Source organism: Peromyscus eremicus, chromosome 9, assembly GCF_949786415.1.
Source record: "Peromyscus eremicus chromosome 9, PerEre_H2_v1, whole genome shotgun sequence".
Classification (NCBI taxonomy): domain Eukaryota; kingdom Metazoa; phylum Chordata; class Mammalia; order Rodentia; family Cricetidae; genus Peromyscus; species Peromyscus eremicus.
This window is the reverse complement of record NC_081425.1, coordinates 92,972,840-92,999,627: the sequence shown is the minus strand read 5'-3', so window position 1 is coordinate 92,999,627 and position 26,788 is coordinate 92,972,840. Positions and strand designations below refer to the sequence as shown.

The following is a 26,788-nucleotide window of genomic DNA, read 5'->3' as shown; positions in this document are numbered from 1 at the left end:
GGTCACAGTTCTGAGAGCAGCTGCAATCCGGAGGGAACTGCTCCAGTACCATCCATTTCACCCAGGCCTGGCTTGGATGTGGGCAGGGAGGCTATCACGAAATGCTCCCTGGTGGGTAAGATAGTGCTCTGCCCAGAATAGACTGGGGGCAGAGGTGAGGCTTCTAGAACCATCTTTGCTGTATAGTCAAAGAACTGGCTGACCATGTGCTCAGGACACACAGCTATATCTCTTCAGCTGTCTCTGCAGCGGGGTTCTCTACAGCGAAATCTTGGGTTGTGAGAGCCCTGGCAGAGTGTTAGCAACGGCAGTGCCCTTTCTGTGTGATGAACTCAGTTTCTCCACTCTCAGAGGAGGCAAGCAGGAGGTTTCAGTGGAAGTGCAATACGTTCTTGTCCCTAATGGTAACCTCTAGGGTGTTATATGCACTCTCAGTTTGCCCAGGGTGATGTAGGTGAGCAGGAGAAGGGAGCAGGGATCTGGCAGGGCCAGTCAAGGACCAACTGAGCAGCTAGCCCTGGGCTGCATGGTGCTCACACCTCTGCCTAGGTTCACTGAGTGGCTAGGATAGGTGGGGACCTATCAAATCAAGACAGAATTTCTTCCCAGCACAAATCAAGTCAAACTGTGTTTTCAAGACAGTGATAGTAGATGAGCTTGAAACATGACCCTGAGAACCCAGCTTCCTGGACATCTGCTCTGTCTTGAAGACTAGACTAGTTACAAGTAGAGCAAACACGTTCTGATTGGGATGTCTGGGAGTCAGATCACTATCCAGGGCACCACTGAAACATCCTCCACTCCAGGCTGAGTTGACCGGCTCTTACCCACTTCCTGTCCAGACACTCCCTAATCTTGCTCCCCATCTTTTATACGACCAGGGTAGCCAAGGCTTGGCAGAACCCCACCCTGAATAGCCACAATATTTATAGCTACATCCCTCCTGGGGCCTGTGCAAGCTCCCCAGGGCTCTGCTGCCACCCTTGTTTATCCAGGCTCTTGCTGAGAGTGAAAATCTGGTTCACTGAGAAGTTCAGGCATGTGGGTCTGTAGCTTAGTGGTAGTGCATTTGCTTAGTGTACTTGAGTTCCTGGATTCCAACACACACCACACACACACACACACACACACACACACACACACACACACACACGAACACCTACCTCTCCTTTAACAATTGGAGTTATACTGTTCCAATATTAAGCTCATCTTTTATGGTTCTCTGGCTAGGGCAACAGATGAGGGAGAAAGAATTCCTAACGCATATTCTTTGGGTGTTTTTGGCTTACAGTGCCTGCATCTACCTACAGCCCGTCTTCAGGAGCCAATTACAGTCCCACTCCCTATACCCCCTCACCTGCTCCTGCTTATACCCCCTCCCCTGCACCTACCTATACCCCCTCCCCTGCTCCCACCTATACCCCCTCCCCTGCTCCCACCTATTCCCCTTCCCCTGCACCAGCTTATACCCCCTCCCCTGCTCCAAACTATAACCCCGCACCATCAGCAGCCTACAGTGGGGGCCCTGCAGAGTCTGCCAGCCGCCCACCCTGGGTGACCGATGACAACTTCTCTCAGAAGTTTGCTCCTGGAAAGAGCACCACCTCTGTCAGCAAGCAGACCCTGCCCCGGGGGGCTCCAGCTTACAACCCAACAGGGCCACAGGTGACCCCTCTCACCAGGGGCACCTTCCAGAGAGCTGAGCGCTTCCCAGCCAGCAGCCGGGCTCCCCTCTGTGGGCACTGCAATAATGTCATCAGGTACAGGCTTTGGGGGGGGCGGGGGGGGGGCAGATGGCAGGGCAGATATAGGCAAAAGGCCAGCCCCACAGGGCAGCCTCGGGTCTCTCTGGCTCACCTCTATTAGCTTTAGCTTCCATGCCTGTGTGACACCCACATCCCTGGGGAGTTGGGAGGATTCCATGAGGTAAGTGGGTGAAGCTCCCAGCTTGGTGCCTGGTGCCAGGAGCTCCCCCTTGGGCTAAGGCTGGGCTCTGGGAATCTTCAGCCTTGCTGTGAGTAGGTTTATTGAGCACATTGCAAGCTGGATGACAGTGCTGGTTTTGACCCAGCTTTCCTATAGAGTTGCTTCTGGATCTTTCTACAGACAGTCCCATGCCTCTTAAGGCTCTGATAGACACTTCACTGAAATTAAAGCAAGTAATTTTCTTTGGAAGTCATGAGTTCGAGGCCAGCCTGGTCTACAAAGTGAGTTTCAGGACAGCCAGAGATACACAGAGAAACCCTGTCTTGAAAAAAAAAAAAAATATATATATATATATATATATGTATGTATGTATATGAAGTCAGGGGTCTCAGACCATGCTTATTAAATGCAATTTGTCTGAGTATATACATGGTATGTGCTTCCATATGTGAAAAGCATACTCTTTAAAAAACAAGCAGGAGCCAGGCATGGTGGTGCACACCTTTGGTCCCCAGCACGAGGGAGGCAGAAGCAGGCATATCTCTGTAAGTTCAAAGCTAGGCTCTTCTAAAAGCTAGTTCCAGGCTAGCCAGGGCTAGAAAGTGAGATCCTCTCAAAAACAAAACAAAACAAAACAAAACAAAACAAAACAAAACAAAACAAAACAAAAAAGGAGCAGAGAAGAACTAGAAAACACGGAACTAAAAATATTAGAACGTGAAGTTTTCTGGCACTTCTGATGTTCTGAACACTAATCTGAAACGGAAGCATCATGTGTGCAGTCTGCCGCTTCCTGGCTCCAGGACCTTGAATGAGTTCCTGGGCCTTCCCGCGCCTCGGTTTTCTTTACTGATGCTCAGGCATCGTAATAGCTCCTCCCTCATAGAACTGTTACGAGGATTAAACATATTAACACATGTAAGATTGTTCTGGAAGAGCACCTAACACTCAGTAGTTAATAAAGGCTGGCCACCGTCATCACTGCTGCAGAATAACCTGTGATGATGAACTGAATCCTGGGACGCGTTTGCTCGGTCCTCTGCGGTAGAAACTGAATTGCTTCCAGGTTCTGTCGGTTAGATGTCAGATCGTTTGTCCTTTATGACAGTCTCCTGTGTGGTCCTGGCTAGCCTGGAACTTACTGTGTAGACGAGACTGGCCTTGAACTCGTAGAGAGCTGCCTGCCGAGGGCTGGTGTGCACCCCACGCCCCATCTTCTGGTTCTGTTTACTGTTACTGACATGACAATAGACAGCTTTCTGCGCGGAGCTTGCTCCGAATTACATGTTAGTTCGTTAGAAGGACCCTCAAGGTGGGCATCACTAGGTAAATGTGTGAAGATTGTTGGGGTTCTTAAAAGATCTGGTCCTAATTTCTGGGGCTCACTTTCACACTGTTCTCTGCCATGCCAGGGGCCCTTTCCTGGTAGCCATGGGTCGCTCTTGGCATCCAGAAGAGTTCAACTGTGCCTACTGCAAGAACTCCCTGGCAGATGTGTGCTTTGTGGAGGAGCAGAACAATGTTTACTGTGAACGGTGCTACGAGCAGTTTTTTGCCCCACTCTGTGCCAAGTGCAATACCAAGATCATGGGGGTAAGTGGGCAGCATCCCTCTCTTTCGACCCTGGTCTTTTCTTCAACTGGACTGACTTCCTCCCTTCCCGTAAGATTTTGGGGTCCCACTAGAAACCCTATCAACAAGTTGCTGGTGACAGAGAAGGCAACTCCGCTTCCATCCTAGAATGGAATCAGTTTCCCCCTAACTACTGAAGCAGGGAACTAATTAGCTGGGGCGAGCAATGGTATACAATGTGCCACCAGCTCCGAACGGTGCTGGCGCTCTGCAAAGCAAGCCCTTGCTTCACAGCCTGAGCTCACTGCTCCTCTGCCTGTGGCCCTCACTCCCAGTGCCCTTTTGGCAAAGTGGCCCTAATAAGCAGGATCTCCCTTCTCCACCCTCCCCTGCCTCCCCCAGCACCTGCTTTGTGAGCCCTCCTGCCCTGTTCCCTAGGCTACTTGGACAGCAGCCAGGCCTGATTCAGAAGCCAAGCCTAGCTCCCTTTCCCCTGGGAAATTTTCTGTCCTGAACTTGGATTTTTTTCCCCCCCCAGGAAGTGATGCACGCTCTGAGACAGACGTGGCATACCACCTGCTTCGTCTGTGCAGCCTGCAAGAAACCTTTTGGAAACAGCCTCTTCCACATGGAGGATGGAGAGCCATACTGTGAGAAAGGTAAGCATGTGAGATATGGTACAGATAGGATGCAATGGGACACCATGCTGGAAGACCCTGTACCATCTCCCATCTGGGTTGACAGGCAGGCATAGAAAACTAAGTCCTAAGGGGTTTTGTGCATTTTGTTGCATGTGTGGTACTGGGAATCAAACCAAGGGCTTCATACAAGCTCCTGATTTTGTTTTTAATGACTGAATCATGCTATTATACATTAGCTGAACTAATTCCCCTGCTAATTTGGTTTCAGCTTTTGGGGAAAAGCAGTCAGAGTTACAATGTACTTTATACACCAGTCTCTGTTCCCTCCTGTGTTTCTAATATTTGAGTCACACATTGGTTCCCTAACTGCTTGAGAAATCTTTCAAGCTATATTGACTTGGAAACCTGGGTCTACTCTGAAAAGGGCCTTGTCTCTAGATGTCATCTTGGGGGTCTAGTCTGAAGAAGAAGGGCCTTGGCTCTAGACCACATCTTAGATTCAGTTCCTGGCTCTACCCTGAGATGGCTTTGTAACCTTGAGTAAAGCTGCTAAACTTCCTGGAGATTGTAAACTCCTGCCCTGTGGAGTTGCTATGAGGCTGGAAGCAGGGAGGGCCGAGGCATGGAGTGGAGAGTGCCCTTTCCTCCCTGCCTGTGGTCCTTTTCAGGCTTCCTTCCATCTCTCTGTACCTCGAAGTGTAACATGTTTGTGTAACATGTGGGGAATTGGGGTAATTTCAGGAGTCGCAGGCATCCTGGCTGGCTGGCTCTTCAGTCCCTCCCTCCTTCCTTCAGAGCCTACTTCTTTCAGGGTTTTGAGGGAGGGTTCAATAAGGGCAACACAGACTTGGAGGCTGAACAGCAAGCAGCACCAGAAAATCAGATGAGAAAAAACAAGGAGGTTGATTATTAGTGATAGTCTCACTTTATAGAGTAAATGAAAATGCCAATGTTAAAAAAAAATATTAGTCATATCTGTGCTATCAATTTTTAAAGCAAAGCCTCCAGATTACACAAAATCAAGTTTAAAATAGAAAAATCAATCAGTAAGCAAGACTAAAATTTCCAGAAGTAGATTCAAGCTGAACGAATTTATGAAAAAAAAAAAAAAAAAGCAAGGGGAGGAATTACTATTTAATAAGTCCAGTTGAACCATTTTTGTTTGTTCTGTTCATCTTTTAACCATAAAACATATATTGAATGTATAATCTATATCAGTTTCTGTGAGATCTCTGTCCTCAAAAACCTTAAGCAGGGACCAGCAAAATGGCTCAAGGGGTAAAGGTGCTTGCCAGGAAAGCTTGGCTGACAAAATGTGGTTCCTGTAATCCACATAAAGTAGGAGAGAGCCAAGCCCATAAGTTGCCCTCTGACCTGCACACATACTCCATGGCACAGTCACACACACTAATAATAGTAATAGGAAACTTTAAACAATCTTGGGCTAGAGACTCAGTGATTAAGAGCACTGGCTGCTCTTCCAGAGGTCCTGAGTTCAATTCCCAGCACCCACATGGCTGCTCACAACTCTCTATGGGATCCAATCCCTTCTTCCAGTGTGCAGATGTACATGCAAACAAAACATCAGTATACGTAAAATAAATAAATATTCAAAGGAATATTAAGCAAAGCCATTAATGTGTAGTGTACTGGCGTGGACATTCAAGAATGATGGATGCATGAATGATGGATGGGTTCTCTTCCTCCTTTAACCATTTATGAAGAGTTCTAAAATAAGAGCCAACAGTTAATGTTTATGCCGAATACTTCATGCATTTCTTACCTGGTCAGTAGTGAGAGTCCCCCGAGTTTGGCGCTGTAGTTATATAGGTAGGAAGGCTGCAGTTCTGAGAAGCTGCCCCAGGTTTAGAGAATTCCTTCATGGAGCTGCACTTTGAACTAGCCTTTCCTTTCTTCCCACTCCATGTTTGTAACCTTGATGGCATCCTGCCTCTCAGTGTGTGGTCTGAGACGATGAATAGGCATACTGTCCACAGGAGGTGAACAGAACATAGCCAGCTGTGGTAGAGCTGTGGAGAGACAAGGACATCTGGGGAGCCGGGGAACGCAGGAGGAATGAAGTCTTCAAAGGGATGGAACTCTTCTGGAAAAATCGAGAAAATGTCTACAGTCGTATAGTAGAATGTGCTCTGAGAAAGCAGTACAGACATGATGAGGCCTCAGATGTGAGACTCTGGCCATTATTTGAGTCTCAATTTCTTCATCCGCAGAACAAGACCAAAATTTAAAAAAAAAAAAAAAAAAGAAGTCCGTCTGTGTGAGACATTGTGAAGATCAGATTCGTTCACTCATTTACTAACTCACTTGTTGGCCACAAATGTGGTAAATTCACTATTACTGATTTACACCCATACTTTGAGTACTGGCCACCAACTAGATGTTATGTTGAAAGTACAAAGAAAAGTAAGGCGTGATTCTTGATGTTAAGGTTCTTATAAGGAATGTCACCTGCCTTACTCCATCATGTTCTAGTGTAACCAAACGTCTGAGGCAGGGGGATTTACAATAAACAGAAATGTATTTGGCTAACGCTTCTGAAGGCTGGGAAGTCCATGGTCAAGAGGCCACACCCGCTATGGGCCTTCTTACATTATCCCGTGTGGAAGGTGGGGGGGGGGCAAAAGAGAGAGAAAGAAAATGGGCAATAGGAGGCAGGCTTATTTTTATAAGAATCCCATTCCTTCTGAACCTAGGCCCTCAATAATAACATTAATTCATTCAAGAAATAGAGGCCGTATGACTTAAACGCCTCCAGTTGGCTCTGCCTCCTAACACTATTGCAGTAAGGAGTGTGCTTCCAACGTGTGAACTCTGGGGACACATTCACATCACAGCACCGTCGTTAGGAAAGTAGTCAGTATACTTTATGAATAGCATTTTGTAGTATTATCTCCGTTGTTGGGGGAGGAGAAGGAGAACATAGCCCTGTCAAGTAGCTCAAATATGGTTTGTAGTAGTTAAAATTTGTTGTCAACATGAATGAATGCCCAATGGCAGAAGAATGGTCAAACAAACACCATTCTAAAATTACTGAAGAGTCTCAAATATGAGCTGTGGAGATGGCTCATGGTTAAGAGCACATACAGTTCGTACGGAGAACCCAAGTTCACCCATGTCAGAGAGCGTACAGTTGTCTGGAGCTCCAGTTCTTGGGGACCCAACACCTTCTTATGGCCTCCATGGGTACCTGCACTCATGTGCATATAATATCCCCCAATACACACATACACATACACATAATTAACAATAAAAAATAGCCGGGCAGTGGTGGCACACACCTTTAATCCCAGCACTAGGGAGGCAGGGGCAGGCAGAACTCGGTGAGTTCGAGGCCAGCCTGGTCTACAGAGTGAGTTCCAGGAAAGGCTCCAAAGCTACGCAGAGAAACCCTGTCTCGAATAACCAAAAATAAATAAATAAATAAATAAATAAATAAATAAATAAATAAATAATAAAAAATAAATCTAAAAAACCCCTTAAAGAGTTTGGGCCTGGAGAGGGAGCTCAGCAGTTAGGAGCACAAACTGGCCAGGTTGTGGTGACACACGCCTTTAATCCCAGCACTTGGGAGGCAGAGGCAGGTGGATCTTTGAGTTCAAGGCCAGCCTGGTCTACAGAGCGAGTTCCAGGCCATCCAGGGCTACACAGAGAAACTCTGTCTTGAAAACAAAACAAAACAAAAAGATGGGAGAAAAAAAGAGCACATACTGCTCAGAGAACCCAAGGTCCCAGCACCCACATAATGTGCTTTAACAGCCTACAGACTCCAGCTCTGTGGGATCCAACAATGTTTTCTGGCCTCTGTAGACACATGGGCTCATGTATACACACAAAACTAAAAATAAAATAAAATCTGAAAGAAAAAAAAAAAAGACCCTCATTCTTCCAAAGTAAGCCCAGTGAGTGGGCAATGAGGAATATTTTTTAAATTCCTTGGGGATTGACTTCTTGGGGCTACCAGAGATAAAAGAAACAATCACCCCCAAGGAAGTTCATGACAATACCAGAAAGAATTTTCAGATCAAGCTAGCACAAGGTAGTAATTAAGTCTAAGTCTAAGCCAATACAACATTGGTATACATTCCCAAAAGAGTGAAAAACAAAATCAATCACATAAGTGAGTATTTTGTTTGTGAGATGACAAAGCTCGCTCGCCCAGCCCACTGATGTGGGCTGTCCCGGTCTTGGGTCTATGTAGCCGATTGCTCTTTTTGCCTGCCTCACTTTGACTTTGATTTCAGACTACATCAATCTGTTCAGCACCAAGTGTCACGGATGTGATTTTCCTGTGGAAGCTGGCGACAAGTTTATTGAAGCCCTGGGCCACACCTGGCATGACACCTGCTTCATCTGTGCGGTACGTTTCTAGCCGAGAGTTCCAGCTGTCTGAGCAGGACGATAGAAGGGACAAAGTGCAGCCTGGCCAGCCAACCCCTTGACACACAAGGATACAACCGTGGCACTCTGGTACCTTAATGGCTCTTAACGTTTGCCAATGCCATGTCTTGATATGTCACCGGTGAAGGAAGCAGTAGTACCGACGATTATGTACAGACTGATAGCAGCAAAGCACCCTGGGACTTGGAGAACCAGAGTGTTGTCTTACCAGCAATAGGTGAGGGCAGCAAATGATGACCTAGAGAAGCAGGTGGTTTTCCCCGGGATATATGCTGCGTTGGTTACGAAGTGGTGTGAAGGCTTTACCATGAACCCCAGTCCTCGGCTTATTGACTAGGCCTCTGAAAGGCTGAGATAAGGTTTCTCTTGGTAGAGCCTTTAGAAAGCAGGACGAGTATCACTTTCCTTTCCTAAGTGGTCCTGTTCTTGATGTACAGCGGCCAGCAGATGAGCCTGAGATTAACTATTAACTGTGTGTAGTTAGCTGAATCAGCAGGGCATCTGCCCGGGAGACTGGCCTTCCCTTTAGAGGGCTTTCAGCTGAGATGAGATTGGGAAACGGTGTTACCACTATCCAGACTTGAGTTAGAAACAGGAAATACTCATCCCTAATAAATCTCTGTAATGTCGGTCTAACTGGTTTAACTTTATTTAGGAAAATGAACTATTAGTATTTTAAGAACCAGAGTTACTCAAGGTGCATTTGGGGTATGTATGACATAATCATGCTGTTTAGGGGCTGGGGATATAGCTCAGTTGGTCAAGTGTTTACCTAACATGCATGAAGCCCGGGGCTCAATCTCAAGCATCATATAAACCAACGGTGGCGGAATATACATATAATCTTAGCACTTGGGAGATGGAGGCAGGAGGGTCAGAAGTTCAAGGTTATCCTCAGTTACACAGTAAACTTTTTTGTTTTGTTTTGTTTTTCGAGACAGAGTTTCTCTGTGTAACAGTCCTGGCTGTCCTGGAACTCGCTTTGTAGACCAGGCTGGCCTTGAACTCACAGAGATCCGCCTGCCTCTGCCTCCCAAGTGCTGGGATCAAAGGTGCTTGCCACCATCACCTGGCAACACAGTAAACTTAAGGCCAGTTTTGGATATAGGAAGCTCTGTCTATAAATAGATAGTAGATGATAGATAGATAAATAGATAGATAGATAGATAGATAGATAGATAGATAGATAGATAGATAGATAGACAGATAGATAGATAGATGGGAAATATCTGTTCAAGCCTGAATCATCTTTTAGGGACTTAGCATGGAGGACAATCCTAGCCATCAAGTTCACTGCCGTATGTTTTGAGTCCTGTACTTTACTCCTTTGTCCCCACTCTTTGTGGGTTACATTGTGTTCACTGTGTATTAGTTTCCTAAGGTATAATAACAGGCACAGCAGAAATGTATCCTCTCATAGTTCAGCAGGACAGAAATCAACACTTGGAGTGCTGATAGACAGCCACACTCTCCTCTGGTTGCAAACCATCTTTCTTTCCCTGGTTAGTTGTATTGTTCTAGTCTTTGCTTTCTCTCTCTCTCTCTCACTCTCTCTCTCTCTGTGTGTGTGTGTGTGTGTGTGTGTGTGTGTGTGTGTGTGTGTGTTAGGTATCTCAGGCCAAGGCTGGCCTTGAACTCTATAGCTGAGGAGGACCTTGAACGTCATTGTTGATTTTTCACAGGGTCTCACTATATAGCCCTGGCTGTCCTGGAACTCACTATGTAGACCAGGCTGGCCTTGAACTCACAGAGATCTGCCTTCCTCTGCCTCTCAAGTGCTGGAATTAAGCCTCGTGACCTTGAGCTTCTGATGCTCCTGTCTCTACCTCCCAAGTTGCATCTATATTTTCTCATGGTTTCTCCTCTGTGTATATATCTGTCTCCACAGGCATCTCTTCTCTTACAAGGCTACAAGTCATATTGGAGCAAAGAGCAAAGGCTACCTTCCTCCAGTATGACCTCCCCTCAGCCTTGAGACAGGGTTTCTCTGTGTAGCTCTGGCTGTCTTGGAACTTGCTCTGTAGACCAGGCTGGCCCTGAATTCAGAGATCCACCTGCCTCTGCCTCCCGAGTGCTGGGATCTCTGTATATGGATTTTAAGGCACACAATTCAGATTACCTTACCACTCCTAACATTCTTTGAACAGATTATTTAGTTGCTAGTAAAAGTTCCTTAAATATGTCAGGGCTTCTCCCCAAAAGGGGACATCGTGTAACTATCTGCCTGTGGAATGGTCTCCCACCTAGCTGGGGCTCAGCCAGGTAGAGCATTGAAGCCTTGACTCTTTCAAGCTGCCGCTTGCTTGACTGACTACAAGCCTGGCTACCCGGTGTCTAGGAGGATCCAAGAGACCTGGAGCAGGTCCAGGAAGAGGCACAGAGGCTGAAGAGAGAGGGGTGGGGCTGTGCTGCATGCAGAGGGGATCCTGGCAGAGGTCATCGAGGGCCTTCTCCCTGGAGTCCGCTGTGCTGGATTCATAGAAGTTCTAGAATAGAAGCAGAAAGCAGTAAGGTTTGGGGTAGAACAAAGTTCTGAGAATTTAGACCAGCCAACCGAGGGTGAGAGACCCATAGCAATGCCTAGCTGATTTGCCAAAAGAAACTGGGCAGCTCTTATCCTTGGAAAGTGACATGGGGATAGTTGAGTCTTCCTTTGAGCCAGCCCCGTGTGACACTCACTGCTCTGTGGAGACACTGAAGTAGAACACGGTTCTAGTGTTTGGGAAGAAATCTTTAGGTTAGAAAACTTTGAGGGCTATCTCTGCCTCCCCTCCCTCCCTCCCTCCCTCCCTCTCTCCCTCCCTCCCTCCTTCCCTTCCCTCCCTCAGTGCTAAGGGTTGATCCTGAGCTCTGTATGTGTCAGACAAATGATCTGCCATTTACTAAATTCCCAAATCAGACTTTCCCCCTCCTTCTCTTCATCCCCCTTCTCCTCTTCCTCCTCTTTCTCTTCATCCTCCTCCTCTTCCTCCTTCTCAAGAGTCTTCTGTCTATCATTTTACATTTCCCAATCACTTCCTTGTGTGTATGTCTACTCTGTAGGCCAGGATAGCTTAAGTTCCTGACAGCCTCTTGAGTTCTGGATGGGCGAGCGTGCACCATCAAGCCTGGCTCTAAATCCCCTTGTTTTGTTTGCAGGAAGGTCTCACTGCATAGCTTTGGCTGAACTTGAAGTAATTCTCCTGTCTCAGCCTCTCAAGTGATGGGATTACAAGTTCGTGCTGCAATGCCCAGCTTCCAAACCTTTTTTTTTTTTTTGGTTTTTTGAGACAGGGTTTCTCTGTGTAGTTTTGGTGCCTGTCCTGGATCTCACTCTGTAGACCAGGCTGGCCTCGAACTCACAGAGATCCGCCTGGCTCTGCCTCCCGAGTGCTGGGATTTAAGGCGGTGCCACTGCTGCCCGGCTCCAAATCATTTTTAATGAGCATATGACTTCATATGACTTTTTTTTTAACCTTCACACACAACAATAATGATTAAAAAACAAAACAAATCAACCAACTAGCCAACCAAACCAAACAATAAGAAAGATTCAGACCAGCTCTTTATGGTTGTACTGTTCCTTCATCAGCTAAATCAGGGGGTATAGAACATTGTTAATTTTTTTTTTTTGAGACAAGGTCTTATGTAGCTCAGGCTGGTCTCTTGAACTCAGTATTTAGCCAAAGATCACACAGGGCTTCTAGTGGCCCCTGGATGCCAATAAATTGAAATAAACTGGAAAATTATCTACTTCCCAGCCTCTACCTCCCAAGGCAGGGCTGGAACTATAGGTGTGCTCTATCCAACTCCTGGTTCATTCACATGTATGTATGTATGTGCATGTATACACATATATAATATATGTATGTATATGCACATAAAATATATATCTATATAAACATATATATGTGTATATATGTGTATTGTGTGATTTTTACCATTTTGAATTTATATTTATGCCTCTGTGTGTGTGTGTGTGTGTGTGTGTGTGTGAGTGACTGCAGGTATCTGCAGAGGCAAAAGAAGAAGCAGAGCTTCTTGAGCTTGAGTTATAGGTGGTTGTGAGCTGCCTGATGTGGGTGCTGGGAACCGAACTCTGGTTCTCTGCAAGAGCAGGGAGTGCTCTTAACATCTATCTCCCACATATTTTTCTTTTTAAACTTTATTATTGTGAAGTTATATTTAAAAAAATGTTAAACTGTATTAGTATTATGTTAAGTGTCTGTGTATGAATGATGTATGTGTGTAGGACCTCTGGTGCCACGGCCTGAGTATGGAAGTCAGGAAACCTTCCTGGATCCAGTTCTCTCCTTCCGCCATCACGTGGTTCCAGGGACTGAACTCAGACGGTCAGGCTAGCACAGCAAACGCTTTACCTGCTGAGTCTCCCACTGGCCCTGGTAGACATTCTTTAGAGGAATTCAGCTTACCAAATCGTCCTGGAATTTGGGGAGTAGGAGTATCCCAAAGCAAGTCTCCATCTGTCTTCATGGAATCTAGAATCCTAACAGGAAAATGAGCCAACAGTTATGAGCAATTTGGGAAATGCAACAAGCCAGCAACTTCCCAAGTCCAAAGCATAGAAAATAAAGGCTAGAAAGCTAAGGTGGGGGTGAGCTTCTGATACATGGGTCCTTAGGAGACAAACCACCTCCAAATCTGGTTGCATTCAGCATCACTGTATCTACCTGGTATGTTCCCAGGTAATTTTCAGTCTGTTGGCTTCCACGAAACACTAGAAGCCCCAGATAATCCAAGTATAAGTTTCCCAACTGGGCCATCATGATGTCCCTTTCCAACCTTTGTTGAGTGGATAAAATGGAGAAAGTGAGCCGAGCAACAGCAGCAAGCATGCATTCGTCACTCTCTTCTGACTGTGACCAGCTGCTTCCAGCACCCGCTGCCTTGACTTCCCCACCATGCTCAACTCAGGGGGAAATTATCTCCACCCCGTGGGTACCTGTTTATGAGGACTCGTCTTAGTTTCTTTCCTGGTGTTGTGATAAAATACTCCGATAAAGCAACTCAGTAGAGAAAAGGTTTTATCTTATCTCATGATACAGTCCACCGTGGTGGGGAAGTCAAGGCAGCGGGTGCTGGAAGCAGCTGGTCACAGTCAGAAGAGAGTGAAGAATGCATGCTTGCTGCTGTTGCTCGGCTCACTTTCTCCATTTTATCCGCTCCAAGACACTCTGCCTAGGGAATGGTTTCACCCACAATTGAGATAGGTCTTCCCACATCACTTAATGTAATCAAGACAATCCCTCACAGGTGATTCTGGATTCTGTCACATTAACAACAGGCTTATTTTGAGGTCAGGATGTAGATGTAGCCTCTAATTCTGTTCCTAGGTAGGGATGCTCGGTGCCCTCTGTAATGGAGCCCATCCCAGCCAGAGTGACTTCCAAGCCAACTCTCACATGTTAGCCTTTTGCCCACTTGGGGTCTGGTCCGCATATTGGTAACCCAACACCTCAGACACCCTCTGTGCAAGGCCAGGAGCTCAGAACCATTTCAAATAAACACAGCCTATTTTGCTGCGGAATTCAAGAACAAGGACCATGGAACTGGGTTCTTACAGCCCTGGACATGATTCCCAGCTGTACTACATCTGTGACTTGAGCAAAATATTTGGGCTCTCTGAGTCCCAGTGTTTGAATTGTGAAATAGAGAAAAGGCAGATGAAGTTTTTGTGAGACTTAAATGAGACCATCCTACAGTGACCTCAGCAAGGATGAATTAGGTTCCCTCTGTTACAGAATGTCTCCAGATCCAAACTACTCTCGTATATATTTATCATGGGGACAAAGAGCTTTGGTTTTTCTCTGTTTTGTTTTTTTTTTTTTAACATATAATATTTTCCCGAATGCACTTTTCTGTGTTTGATTGATCCTTTCCCCCATGGTAGCGTCCCATTGGAAGCTGTATCACAAAAATGTATACAGTTATCTTCCTTCTGAAAGAAATTGCATTAATATGCCCCTAGTAGTACACAAGTAATGCCTCATTCCCATTGGGCACTACTGATTTTTTTTAATTGGGTACTTTCTTTTCCCTTAATTTTTTGGCTACTCTCATGAAATATTATGGGTGACGAGACATTGAGGGTTTTGTCTTATCTACTTTGTTATGTGAATAGGTATAGTATCTCTGAGAGATCTTTATTTCCCTTCTTAATTATTTAGTGAGAATAATTTTTGATGTTTTCTTAGTTTACTAATATAATATACTTAAATGTTAATCGCCGGGCGGTGGTGGCACACGCCTGTAATCCCAGCACTTGGGAGGCAGAGGCGGGCGGATCTCTGTGAGTTTGAGGCCAGCCTGGTCTATAGAGCTAGTCCAAGACAGGCTCCAAAGCTACAGAGAAACCCTGTCTCAGAAAAAAAAGAAAAAAAAAGTTAGTCCTTTCTGTGGAGATTGACTTAACTTCCACATATGCTTTAAATAGTGCTGCAACCTTGCATGTCTTAAGAGATTGCCCTAACTGGGGCAACAAGAAAAGAAGGAAGAAGAGACACATACATGTATGGAAAAGTTAGGATTGGGTGCATCATGTTCTCTGATGGAGTGGCACCAGCAGCAGCTTGGAAACTGAGTTTATTTCATTCATCTGAATTGAGGAGGCCAGCTTATTATAGAGAGCTAAACAGGGAGGCGGGTTTAGCTAATATCTATAGGGGAGCAGTCTCAGGCTGTAAACATCCAGGAGAAGGAAGCTGTGACCATATTTCCTACACATGGTCAGTGTCTTAGGGTTTCTATTGCTGTGAAGAGACACCGTGATCGTAGCCACTCTTATACAAGAAAACATTGGATGGCTTACAGTTCAGAGGTTTAGTCCATTATCATCATGGCGGGAAGCATGGCCGCACACAGGCAGACATGGTGCTGGAGAGGTAGCTGAGAGTTCTACATCTGGATCAGCAGGCAGCAGGAAGAGAGAGTGAGCCACTGGGCCTGGCTTGAGCATCTGAAACCTCAAAGCCCACCCCCAGTGATACACTTCCTCCAACAAGACCACACCTACTCCATCAAGCCCACACCTCCTAATAATATCACCCTATGGGCCTAAGGGCTGTTTTCATTCAAACCACCACAGTCAACATCTGCGCACAGACCAGGGGACTGCTTTGACATTTCCCTGAGCCTGATCAGAGAAGTCTTTGCTATTCCTATTGGTCTGAGGCATTGGGGTCCTTTACTTGCCTCTGCTCATGTCAACAATATACATTCACTCAGGACTTCATCTGCTCCCCACAGCATAGCATGAATTAGACTTTTTTTTTAAATCACATGTATTCTCTATTCCACTAGATTTATTTGAGTCTATGCTTCTCAGAAGTGTTTATCTTACATTGGTATTTATTTATATGTTTTATAGTCTGAGTTTCAAGCAGTTAAAATGACCTTGAGCTTTTTGATCCTTCTACTACCACCTCCCTAGCGTTAGGATTACAGGCACGCTCATCAAGCCTGGTTTATGTGGTTCTGAGGACCTCACTATACAGCCAAGTTTAGTCTTTGAACTCAAGACCCTTCTGCATCAGCCTCCCAAGTGCTGGGATTAGGAGCATGTCTGCCATGTTGTGCTAGTCTGAAATCTTCTGCTCATGTCTTCCATGCTGCGAGGTCCCATCTCACACCAGTCTGTTTTCCCGCCCAGGTCTGCCATGTGAATCTGGAGGGTCAGCCATTCTACTCCAAGAAAGACAAACCACTGTGCAAGAAGCACGCACATGCCATCAACGTGTAGGGGCCCAGAGTGGCTGGTGTGGGCCAGGCCTGGGCTGCTCATGCTACCGACAATGAAGGAGTCAAAGAAGCTGATGTTTCTTCTGGGGGGAGAGGGGGGAGGGTGAGAGGAATGATTGAGCCTTTTGAAGTCTAATTTTAGTCTTTTCTTGTACACACAGATTGTGTATTTGCGTAGTTCAGACTAGAAGCCAAAAGAAGATTCTAAACCCAGCTAGTAATTAATCCATGGCTGGAACCGCACTTCAGACTTTTGGGAAAGGATTCCAAGAAATCAAAAAATGAAAAACAAAAAGCAATGTTCAAAAATGATCCACCTTCCTGGCCATCACTGTCACCAGTGTAGGGACAGAGCTCAGGGTTAGTTATGGAGAATCCAAAGGACACAGCAGAGTTTTGGAGAGCTCCTTGGCAAACACAATGATGTGCCAAACAGTATTTGCTGTGGGGTTATTTTTAGAGCCGGCACTGAGAGCTCCTAAGCTAAGACCCATTGGGCCTTCCTCACCAAAAAAGGAAGAGCTGTTCCATCAGCATCACAGGGCTTCCTCTGCACATCGGACTTCAGATGTAGAACAAATGTGAAACCTGTAAGGGGAGCCCAGACGTCTGAAGCGATGTCGGGCCACCACTGGGCAAGTGGAGGGGCTCCAGGAAGGTCTTTGGCTCATGCCACAGACAACTGAGAAAAGATGAGCTCTCTCTGCGTCTCCCCCTTTCAGCCTGAAACCTCTAATGTCCCTGGAAGGCTTCGCTCCTTTTTGAATTGTCATGGCAAAGTGAAATTGGGGTTCTCCAGTTTTGCTTTATAATGTGTCAGAAGAGGTTTGCAAAGGCTTAACCTTTGTTTTGCTTGAAGAAGGTCCTGAGCATGACTGTTCTGTGCATGTATTTCACCCCCACCCATGACTGCTCATGTTGTGGGTGGGGATGAAATACATTTTCCTCATCTCCGCCCTCAAACAGACGAGATGTTCCTCATCCCCACCCTCAGACGGGCTCAGTGGAAAGAAAAGAGAGATGTCCTCAAACACGGGAGAGTGGAACAGGCTCTCAGGCCCAACTGTGCATGGGGACAGGAACTTGATCTCTGCCAACCTCAGCACGGGCTGCAGGATGCCCACCTTCAGGGCTGCACCTGCTCTTTGCTTGTTCCTTTAAATGCAGCACACCAATTATGTGATCATGCTGACTGCTGCTAGGAGGGGAAAGATACATTTGCCATTTGGGCCAATAGTTTGAAAATAGCTGAGTGGATTTAGAATATATTGAAATAGACCTGGACTTCAGAGTCCTTTTTAGATACATGGAGTTAGGTAGAAGTAAAGAAAGTGGCTTCCTTTCTGGGTTTTTGAGATGGTACGGTCACTTTTCTTTCTAGGAAGTGCTGTTAGGAAGGATGTTCATTGGAAATGGCATTGAAACAGGCTGTTTGTGTGTGTGTGTGTGTGGTATGTGTGTTTCTCACCGGAGCACAGTATTTAGGCACTCTATGGACTCATTGCTCTCTCTCTTTGCTCCTGTTTTGGATTTTTCTCTTTGCACATTTGAAATGCTATTGAGGAATGCATTCAGCCTCTTTCTTTTGAGAACTAAGGCTTCCAGGAGACTGTCATCTCCCAGTTAGACATAGCTCGGCAGGAAGCCCATAGTTTTTCTAAGCATGGAATCCCCAGTCCCCTCCAAGCAGCACAGGGAAGGTCCAAACTGTGCTCCTACGAAACAGTCCTTCTTCACTTTTGATGCAAATCTCCAGGCTGAGTAAATCCTGCTGGCACAGGCTGGAGATTTGTTCACAGATACAGAACAGCACCTTGTGCCGTCTCTTATTTTTGGAAAGTTCAAATATACAGGGATAAGGAGTTTGCTGACTAAACAAAGGTTCTAAGCAGTTGATTTTTTGAAAAAGTATCTATTTAATGATCAAGAACTGGTCTTGAAGAAGGGAAATAAAAATCCCTACCTTTATGTTTCCCAAATCTCTTTTTAAAGATTTGTATACATATGCACAGACACCACTCCTGTGTAATTTATCATTTTCTGTAGGATCTTTAAGAAAAAAAAAAAGCAAAATATCCCACAGGAAAGCATCACTATCATTCTATATTAAATAGTTGTTTTTTAAATAGTTAACAGTTCATGTATATTCTTGAAGGACTCTTATTTTTAAAAAACAAAACATTTTAGGGATTAGGTATAATCCAGTGGCATGGAATTTTCCTAGCATTCAGGATGCTCTAGCTTTGGTCCCCAGCACTGCCAAAAACCAGTGTAAAGGTGGTGGGATCATCGCTTCTCGGCCTTTTGGCTAAGATCAAGTGTAAAGGTGGCGGGAAAAGGAGCTAGTTTCAAGAATGTAGCCAGGGTGAGTCTGCACAGTGTTAAGATGAAGGCTGTGTGACGTCCAGGTTACTCTCCTGGCTTTCCTGTGACAGGCAGCGGTTTTTACCGGTTGGCAGGAGGAGCACGGTTTGTCTTGTCCTCTCAGGTTGGTGTTAATCTAGTGTGCCGATGAACACTCACCTCTGGCAGCAGAATGACTTGTACTGGCTGTGTCTGTGCCACGAACCTAGGCTTTGTAGTGTGAACTTCAGCCCGAGTATTCTTGTTTTGGGTCTTTTCCCTTTCTTTTTGGTAAGTTTTCTGAAGTGGACTATAATATGTTAGAGGTGTGCACAAAACTATTTTGCATGTTTTTCTTTTTCTTTTTTCTTTTCTTTCTTTTCTTTTCTTGTTCTTTTTTTTGTTCCATGTAGATTCTTTTTAGCAAAATAAAATTCAGAAAAAGATGTACAAGTGCTGATTTTTATTCTGTGTAAAGTTCTTTCATGTGTCATAAAAAAATAGTTGACATCTAGATGGCCACAAATAAAAATATGAGACAAAGTGCCCTGTGAATAAGAAACAATGTTTCCTGGGTCTGTTGCACAACAGCAACTTAGTCATTTTATTTAAGCAAAGTTGTATGAATAACACAAATGTTTTATATAGAAAAGGAATTAATAAGGCAAAGAGCAGGCCTCGCCTCATTTTTGGAGAGGTGCTTTTAGTTCCTTGGTGGCCCAATATTTTGTATGTAGTTCTCACAATACAGCCTCCGCCTCTGGCACTACAGACACTATGATCAGATTGTTTGTTTCTTTTTAAATTGTTATTTTATTTTATTATTTTTCATGTGTGTGTATGGGAGCACATGTGCCATGGTGTGCATGTAGGGGTCAAAGGACAACTTTCAGGAGTCTCCTTCCGCCACGTGGATTCTAAGTACGGACGTATGTCATCATGTTTAGAAGCAGATGTCGCTACCCACTGAGCCATCCCAATAGCCCAGACTTTTTATTTGTTCGTTTATTTGCAAACTTATCTATGTTTAAAAGATGTATTTATTTTTATTTTATGTGTATGAGTGTTTTGCTTGCATGTATGTCTGTTCACCATTTGTGTGCCTGGTACCTTTGGAGGCCAGAAGAGGGTGTTGGATCCCCTGAACTGGAGTTACTGATGATTGTGAGCTGCTTTGTGGGTGCTGGGACTTGAACCACCGTGGTCCTCTGCAAGAGCAACAAGTGGTCTTAACCACTGAGACATCTCTCCAGCCCCAACTTTAAGATTTATTTTTATTACTTTTTAACTATGTGTATAAGTATGTGTCTGTGTATGTATGGGCATGTGGGTATAGGTGCCTGTAGAGTCTAGAGGTGTTGGATTTCCCTGGAGCTGTAAGAAGTTGTGAACTGCCTGGCTTGGGTGCTGGGAACCAAACTCAGGTCCTTTGCAACAGTAAAACAAGCTCTCTCTCCAACCCCACACATTAATTTTTATTTTGCCCCACATAGCCTCAAATATTGCGAAGTTGCTGTATTCCTTTCATTTCTTTTTTTTTCCAAGTAAGTGCAAAGGAAAATCTCTTAGTGGAGTTAAGAAAAAACAACAACAATAACAACAACAACAACAACCCAGCATGGACAAAGCCCTAGGCTTGATTCCTAGCACCTCACAAACTATCCCAGGACTCAAGAGGTAGAGGTTCAAGGTCATCCAGGACTACATAGTGAGACCTTGTCTCAAAACACAAACAAACAAACAAATAAACAAACAAACTAACTCATTACTTTAAGAGTGATAGCAATTTGAAGTGATAGCAATTTTTAAAATAGACAATGAAGAAAATCTCATAAAATTATAAGATTTAAATTTGGAGGTGACTAGGAGGTCATCCAGGGACCTTCTAAACGTGAGACTAAGGTCTGGAGGGGGAAGTGGCCTGTTACAGAGTCAGCCAGAAGCCATAGAATAAATATGGACTTTGTCATGATGAGACCTGGGCTTAGATCAAAGCTATTTTATACACTTTTAGTGATATCAGAAGAGACTCCTTTCAACTGTTTATCTATCTGAAAACGGTAATAACACTTGCACCATAGAGTTATTTTGGAAATCAAATGTAAAAACTTCTGAAAAAGTTACAATTCAGGTTTTCATCAAAATGCAATGTTAGTCATTATTGCCAGCACCAAAGCCATCAACCCTGCTGCATTTCCTCACTCCTGTTCTTTCCCCACCCCCTCCACACGCACAGTCTTCCGGGAGAACAGCAGTGAGAATAAATGATATAACAAGTAGTTCAAAAATATGAACCACAGGAATCAGAAGTTGGCATCATGAACCTGCATCAAAATTTCTATCCTTGACTGGAGGTTGGAGACAAAACAAAAAGTATTTGTCCTGAGCTACATAGTATGGCAGTTCTCACCTGCAATTCCAGCACTTGGAAGGCAGAAGTTTAAGGCCAGCCTGGTCTACATAGCGAATTTCAAACAAGCCAGGACTCCATAGCAAGACCCTGTCTCAAAAACAAGTAAACAAGCTTGTTCTTTGCTCACTCATTCATTAAACAAATATTTGCTCCTTTCTGATGGTGACACCTTCCTATGAAAAAAGACCTCTCCCAAAGGATCCTCACCCCTCTCCAGATGAGGAACCCCAGGAAGGACCTGGTACAGAGCCCCAATTCCTACCCCAACGATGCTACAAAACCTCTATGGCCCGGGGTGGTAGCGCACCCCTTTAACCCCAGCATTCCCGAGGCAGAGGCAACCTAATCTCTGTGAGTTAGAGGCCAGCATGGTCTACATTGTGAGTTCCAGGTCAGCTCAAGCTGGTGAGACCCTGTCTCAAAAACAAAACAAACAAACAAACCACCCCAGTAACCCTCAGTGGTCTTGAGCAATGCATACCTGGCCTATGTGGTTTTGGTGTTGCTTTAGTTGGCCTACAAGGTAGGTTTCCTTATGGTATTTTCATACATATTTAGCTTGGGTTGACCGTTCTTTCCCCTCCTCACCCCTTGGCTGTGCTCCCCATCTCCTCTCAAACCCTTCTGCCCAGTGTTCCCATCCACTATCATGTCACGGGTGCTTTAGTGCCCTCCCCACCAACAAACGGTTGTTCTGGGTGTTGTCTGCTCCACTGTCGTGTCGTGTCCCCCCCCCCCCCTACAGGAGGGAAAGTGAGGCTTAAGGAAGGATGCTCCTTCCGGGGGAAGCATTCTGAAGAAGATGAAGGAAACCAAGCCCCAAACATGCTTTGGATAAAACAGCCATTTACTGAGCACTCACCAGGTGTCAAGGGGACTGCTCTGGACAGTGAGAACATAACTGTGGATTCAATAGACAATCAATCTACTTTCGAGGAACTTAAACTCCAGGAAGTTGGAATCAGCCAAACCAGAGAAGTAATGTGTGTCAGGTTACTCTAAGAGGGAGAAATATTTGGGCAATTCAAAGCTGTTCTACAGGCTAATGATGGCAAGAGGCTCATGGAGAAAGAGTTCTAGATGAAATAAGTTTAGCAGTTGCTTTTCAAGGAATATGTAACTCTGACTTGGAAAATCTATATAAAATACTGCTTTGAGTCTTTCTAAGCATCGGCCTTCCGAGGACAGATCCAGAATTCAATGTTTCTTCTTCGTGTTTCACCCACATTTAAACCATTCATACAACCTGGACAAAAGATGGCTCCTTGATGTATGATTGTTTATGTCCCAGGAAACTCAACATAAGCTGAAAATATCATAAATAAAAACTGTATTAAAGGGACTGGGGATGTCAGTCGTTGATGGTAGAGTGCTTGTCTATCATACACAAAGCCCTGGGTTCTATCTGCAGCGATGTAGAAAGAGTATGGCGACATATGTCTGTAATCTCAGTGCTCAGGGGGTGAAGGCAGGAGGATCAGAAGTTCAAGGTTATCCTGTTGTCCTTGGCTACTCCAGGCTAGCTGGCCTGGAAGCTTCTGAAGGACTAACTAACTTGTCTCTGACTTACATCTGGAAACAGCAGTGCTAAAATTACAGCTGCATCCCATCCCATCCAGCTTTGCACTCAGGCTCCAGGGAAGGAACTCAGATCATCACTAATTAGGCTTGCACAGTTAACATCTTCGCCTGCTAAGCTCTCTTGCCAGCCCATAAGCTGCTTTGATTGAGTGATCAGGGAAGGCCATTCTGAGGAGGTGACAGTTGAATGATAAGAAGAAATAAACCATACCAAAGTTTGGGGGTGGAGGCCAGCCAGACGGAAAAAGAACAGTAAAGGGTTTAAGGGAAGCATCTGGAATCCTGAGAGGTAAGGAGAGCGGAGAAGAGAAGGCCCAGCCTTGGCTACACTGAAGAAAACTCCTGATTACAAAGGAAGGAAATAAAAGGGAAGAAATGACTGCAACAGAAGAAAGAAGCTGAATTCTGAGAAAAGCAAGAGTTTTATTTTTCTTCTAAAACATTTCACTTGGAAAAAGTGTTCAGAGTTCAAGCAGTTCTAGATTGTGTGCGAACTGTTCTGTGTCCCGGCAGCCACTCCCAAATAACCATACAGAGACTTAATATTAATTATAAATGCTTGGTCTAATAGCTTAGGCTTGTTTTTTAGCTAGCCCTTATAACTTAAGTTAACCCATTTCTATTCATCTGTGTTTGTTTACTGCATGTACATACTTCCCATTGCTCTGTGTCTCATGGCGTCTCCTCTGACTCCACCCTTCCCCCAGCATTCTCTCTGCCCTGAAAATCCTGCCGAGCCATCGGCCAACCAGCTTTTTTATTAACAATGAGAGCAACATGTCTTCACAGCGAACAAAAGGATTATTCCATAGCACTAGACGAATGTGAATAAACCCTTACAGTTGGAATGCAGTCGGCCAAAGCCTGGGGAGACAGCAGTGTTGTGTGGGTATGATATCTGGGAAGCACAGATCTGTGCTTGTCTACACACCCCCACACACGAACACCTTGGGTTTTACTCCATTACAGTCACACTACGTGCACTGTTCTGAGATTTATTTTCTTTTAAGAACTATTGGTTTTCTAACTGAGAACTCCATTGTATGATCCTACACTTTTAACACCTCTGTAAAATGCAACTCAAGGGTTGTCTGAGAATAAGGGTTATGAGTTCATCTCCTGATTTGGGTTACAGGATACAGCCTGCCATTAATTTTTGTTGAAGTAATCAACTACTTTTCTGAGCCATTCAATGTCTACACCTTTTGCTTTGTGCCTCTCTGGGAGCCTCAGGCTCCCATGTCTGGGCTTTGCTGCTTTGCCTTGTCTGGATGTCCCACAGCTGTCTAACCATATGCACTTGTTCCATAGGGCGGAGGGATGACAGGGCGTGCTTTCCTAGCCTTTTTTTTTTTTTTCCAGTACATTGACTGGTTCAAGAAATGGGGTTGTGAACAGAGGCAGGAAAGTCAGAATCTTTTCCCCAAGAGTGCATTAAAACTGGAACTCAAGCTGGGCGGCGGTGGTGCATGCCTTTAATCCCAGCACTTGGGAGGCAGAGGCAGGCAAATCTGAGTTTGAGGCCAGCCTGGTCTACAGAGTAAGTTCCAGGAAAGGCTCCAAAGCTACACAGAAAAACCCTGTCTCGAAAAAACCCACAAAAACAAAAACAAACAAACAAACAAACAAACAAAAAACTGGAACTTACACAGAAATAGCCTCTTTTCTCATTAGTGGTTATGCTAGAAATCCAAGAACGTCTTCAGTAGGAGAAAACAAAGTCAACTTGCATTGAGAAATAAAAACTGGAAAAGATAGTCTCCAAACAGGTAGGCTCCTCCAGCCTCCTGGATCTACTCATTCCCAAAGCTCTATGCCTATCTTTCCTGTGGTTTAATGCATTTCCCTTTATCCATGAGCTCCCTAAAAAAATATTTTTATTACCCTTCTTTAACCAGGTGAGGTGATGCATGCCTTTAATCCTAGGACTACAGAGCCAGAGGCAGGATCACAGAGGTGAGCTCAAGGCCAGCTTGGTTTACATCGTAAGTTCCAGCCAGCCAGAGCTACACAAACCATTTTTATAAAATGTATTTAATTATTCATTTTATTTATATTTATTTATTTTAATTTATTTTATTTATATATATTTAATTATTAACCCACAGGTGTGGTTCTCTCCTTCCAGTGTGCAGGTTCCAGGGCTGCGACTTGGTTGTCAGACTTGATGACAAACAGTTTACCTGTTGAGCCATCCCGACGGCCCTCCTTGAGCCTCTTTAAATTGGGATTGGCTTGGCTGGGAATGTTGTTCAGTGAGTGAAACAGATATATAAAAGGCCCTAGGTTTGATCTCTACCCCTGCAAGAAACACAGACGTGCACAGTCACAAGCACAGAAATCTAATGCTCACCCAACAAGGATAGCCGGGGCACTTGAAGCCCTCCGAATCTGCCACTCAGCTTACCCATGCCATGTTTCCAAACACACAATGTAGCAAAGAAGTGTGCCTACATTTCTTCAGACAAATCCCACAGCCCGGACGTGCTACATCCCTTCCAAACGGGGCTCTGCACCTGCCACTGCCTGAGCCCCTCTCCTACCGCCCTAACTGCTTCCCCTGAGTATCCGGTCTTCCTGTGGACTGTAGGCTCTACCTTGTCATTGGAACTAGAATTATAGAGTTATCTTAGCTCCTATCTGCTCCACAGTGGTTCTTACTGACAAACAGTAATTATTCCAGGTTGCCAAATACACTTTCTGACCCTTTCTGTCTTCTTTCCCTCCTCAGGATCCTGCCTCCTGACAACTCTTGTCTGCTGATCAAACTGATCGGTGTCCGATTTGCTCCCTCCAACCATCTCCCATTTGGGACCTCTAAAAGCAGATCTGATCATCCATTCATTGGACCTGCACAACAATCAGACAAGGTGTCCCATTATTTCTGGTGGAGCCTGCAAGTCCTCCCCGACCAGTCGTTCTGGCCTCCCCATCTCTTGTGTGCCTATCTTCAGAACAGCATCGTGTTGGCCGCTTCTTTGAGTTCTCCCCAACTCCCCCCACACTGTTACATTAGCTAACGATTTTTCTGCTTATGTATTCTCTTACTGGTTTCCACAGGAAGCAGTCTGTGAGGAATGACTATTTGGAGCACATTTGGTAGGCAGACTGGGTTATGCTTTTTAGATTTAAATTTAAATTTTTCATTTTTTTCACTGGATTCTATCTTTTGGTTTTTCCAGATGTAGGCAGGCATTCGACTGGAAAGGCTTGGAAACAAAAACACAGAAGAAAGAATGTCATCATTGTTGTCACTTAGCTGAGAACCTAGTTCCTTTTTTCCCAAACAAATTCTATTCAAAAAACTAAAGCATTTTATTACATAAATTTTCAGAACACTCTGCCATGTGCAAATTGACTATCCTTTCATCTAGCTGTAGTTCAAAGCTATGTGATGCATAAAAGGATATGCAGATCATTTCCAAGCAGTTTTTAGATTCTGGGAAGGAGCCTGCACCTCCATGTTTAGTTCCCCCTAGTGACGCAGTTGCAGGTGCCGCTTTTGGAGAAAGGTGGGTACAGAGTAAGCAGTGTGAGCCGGGATCAGAAGGGAGGAAAATGGTGGTGATCGTTCTCACTTGCATGTGCCCACCTCTAAACAGCACCTGCAGAGGCCTCTCCTGCTGTGCTTACTGTATTTTTCTGGTGGATAAGAAGAGAAATGAATTGGTGAAAAGTAGTAGGCTAACACTGGAGAAAAGCCTAGCCAGCTTGGGATCCAGGTTTAGTGGGGCTGTCTTTAAGAATGGAGTACCACATGCTGGTTCACGCCAACAGTCCCAGCACTTGGGAGGCTGAGGTAGGAAGATCCCTTTGAGATCAAGCTCAGCCTGGACTACTTACTGAGCAAGCGTCAAGTCAGCCTGGGTTAGGATGAGACCTTGCATCAAACTCTGCCCCCAGAAGAAGGAAGAAAACAAAATCAAACACCACAAAGTATTCATTTCGAATAAGAAAGAGAGAAAGCAACAGAAGACTGGAGTTACAGCTTTCTAGGTCCTTCTCTCCTGAAATCCCTTTAGGCAAATGATCAGAAATGCTTACATAGGAATGCTCGCTCTCCTGATTACAATCTAGCTTCCTCTCCCAACCTAGACCATTCCAGCAACCCTCAGCCTTACAAAACAAGGGGCCCTTGTAAAGCTACTCTGGGTCC

The 26,788-nt window shown here is 44.9% G+C and overlaps 1 protein-coding gene across 4 annotated transcripts in view; it reads left to right on the top strand.

Moving 5' to 3' along the window:
- Nucleotides 1-17,125, top strand: part of Ldb3 (LIM domain binding 3) — a 62,809-nt gene extending 45,684 nt beyond the window's left edge. For all 4 annotated transcript variants that reach the window (XM_059274146.1, XM_059274144.1, XM_059274145.1 and 1 more), the window contains 5 exons: nt 1,292-1,760; nt 3,339-3,519; nt 4,037-4,157; nt 8,402-8,517; nt 16,207-17,125. In XM_059274146.1, the coding sequence (XP_059130129.1) occupies nt 1,292-1,760; nt 3,339-3,519; nt 4,037-4,157; nt 8,402-8,517; nt 16,207-16,296 (977 nt within the window). In that variant the 3' untranslated portion in view covers nt 16,297-17,125. The remainder of the gene's footprint in view (nt 1-1,291; nt 1,761-3,338; nt 3,520-4,036; nt 4,158-8,401; nt 8,518-16,206) is intronic.
- The last annotated feature ends 9,663 nt before the right edge of the window (nt 17,126-26,788 follow it).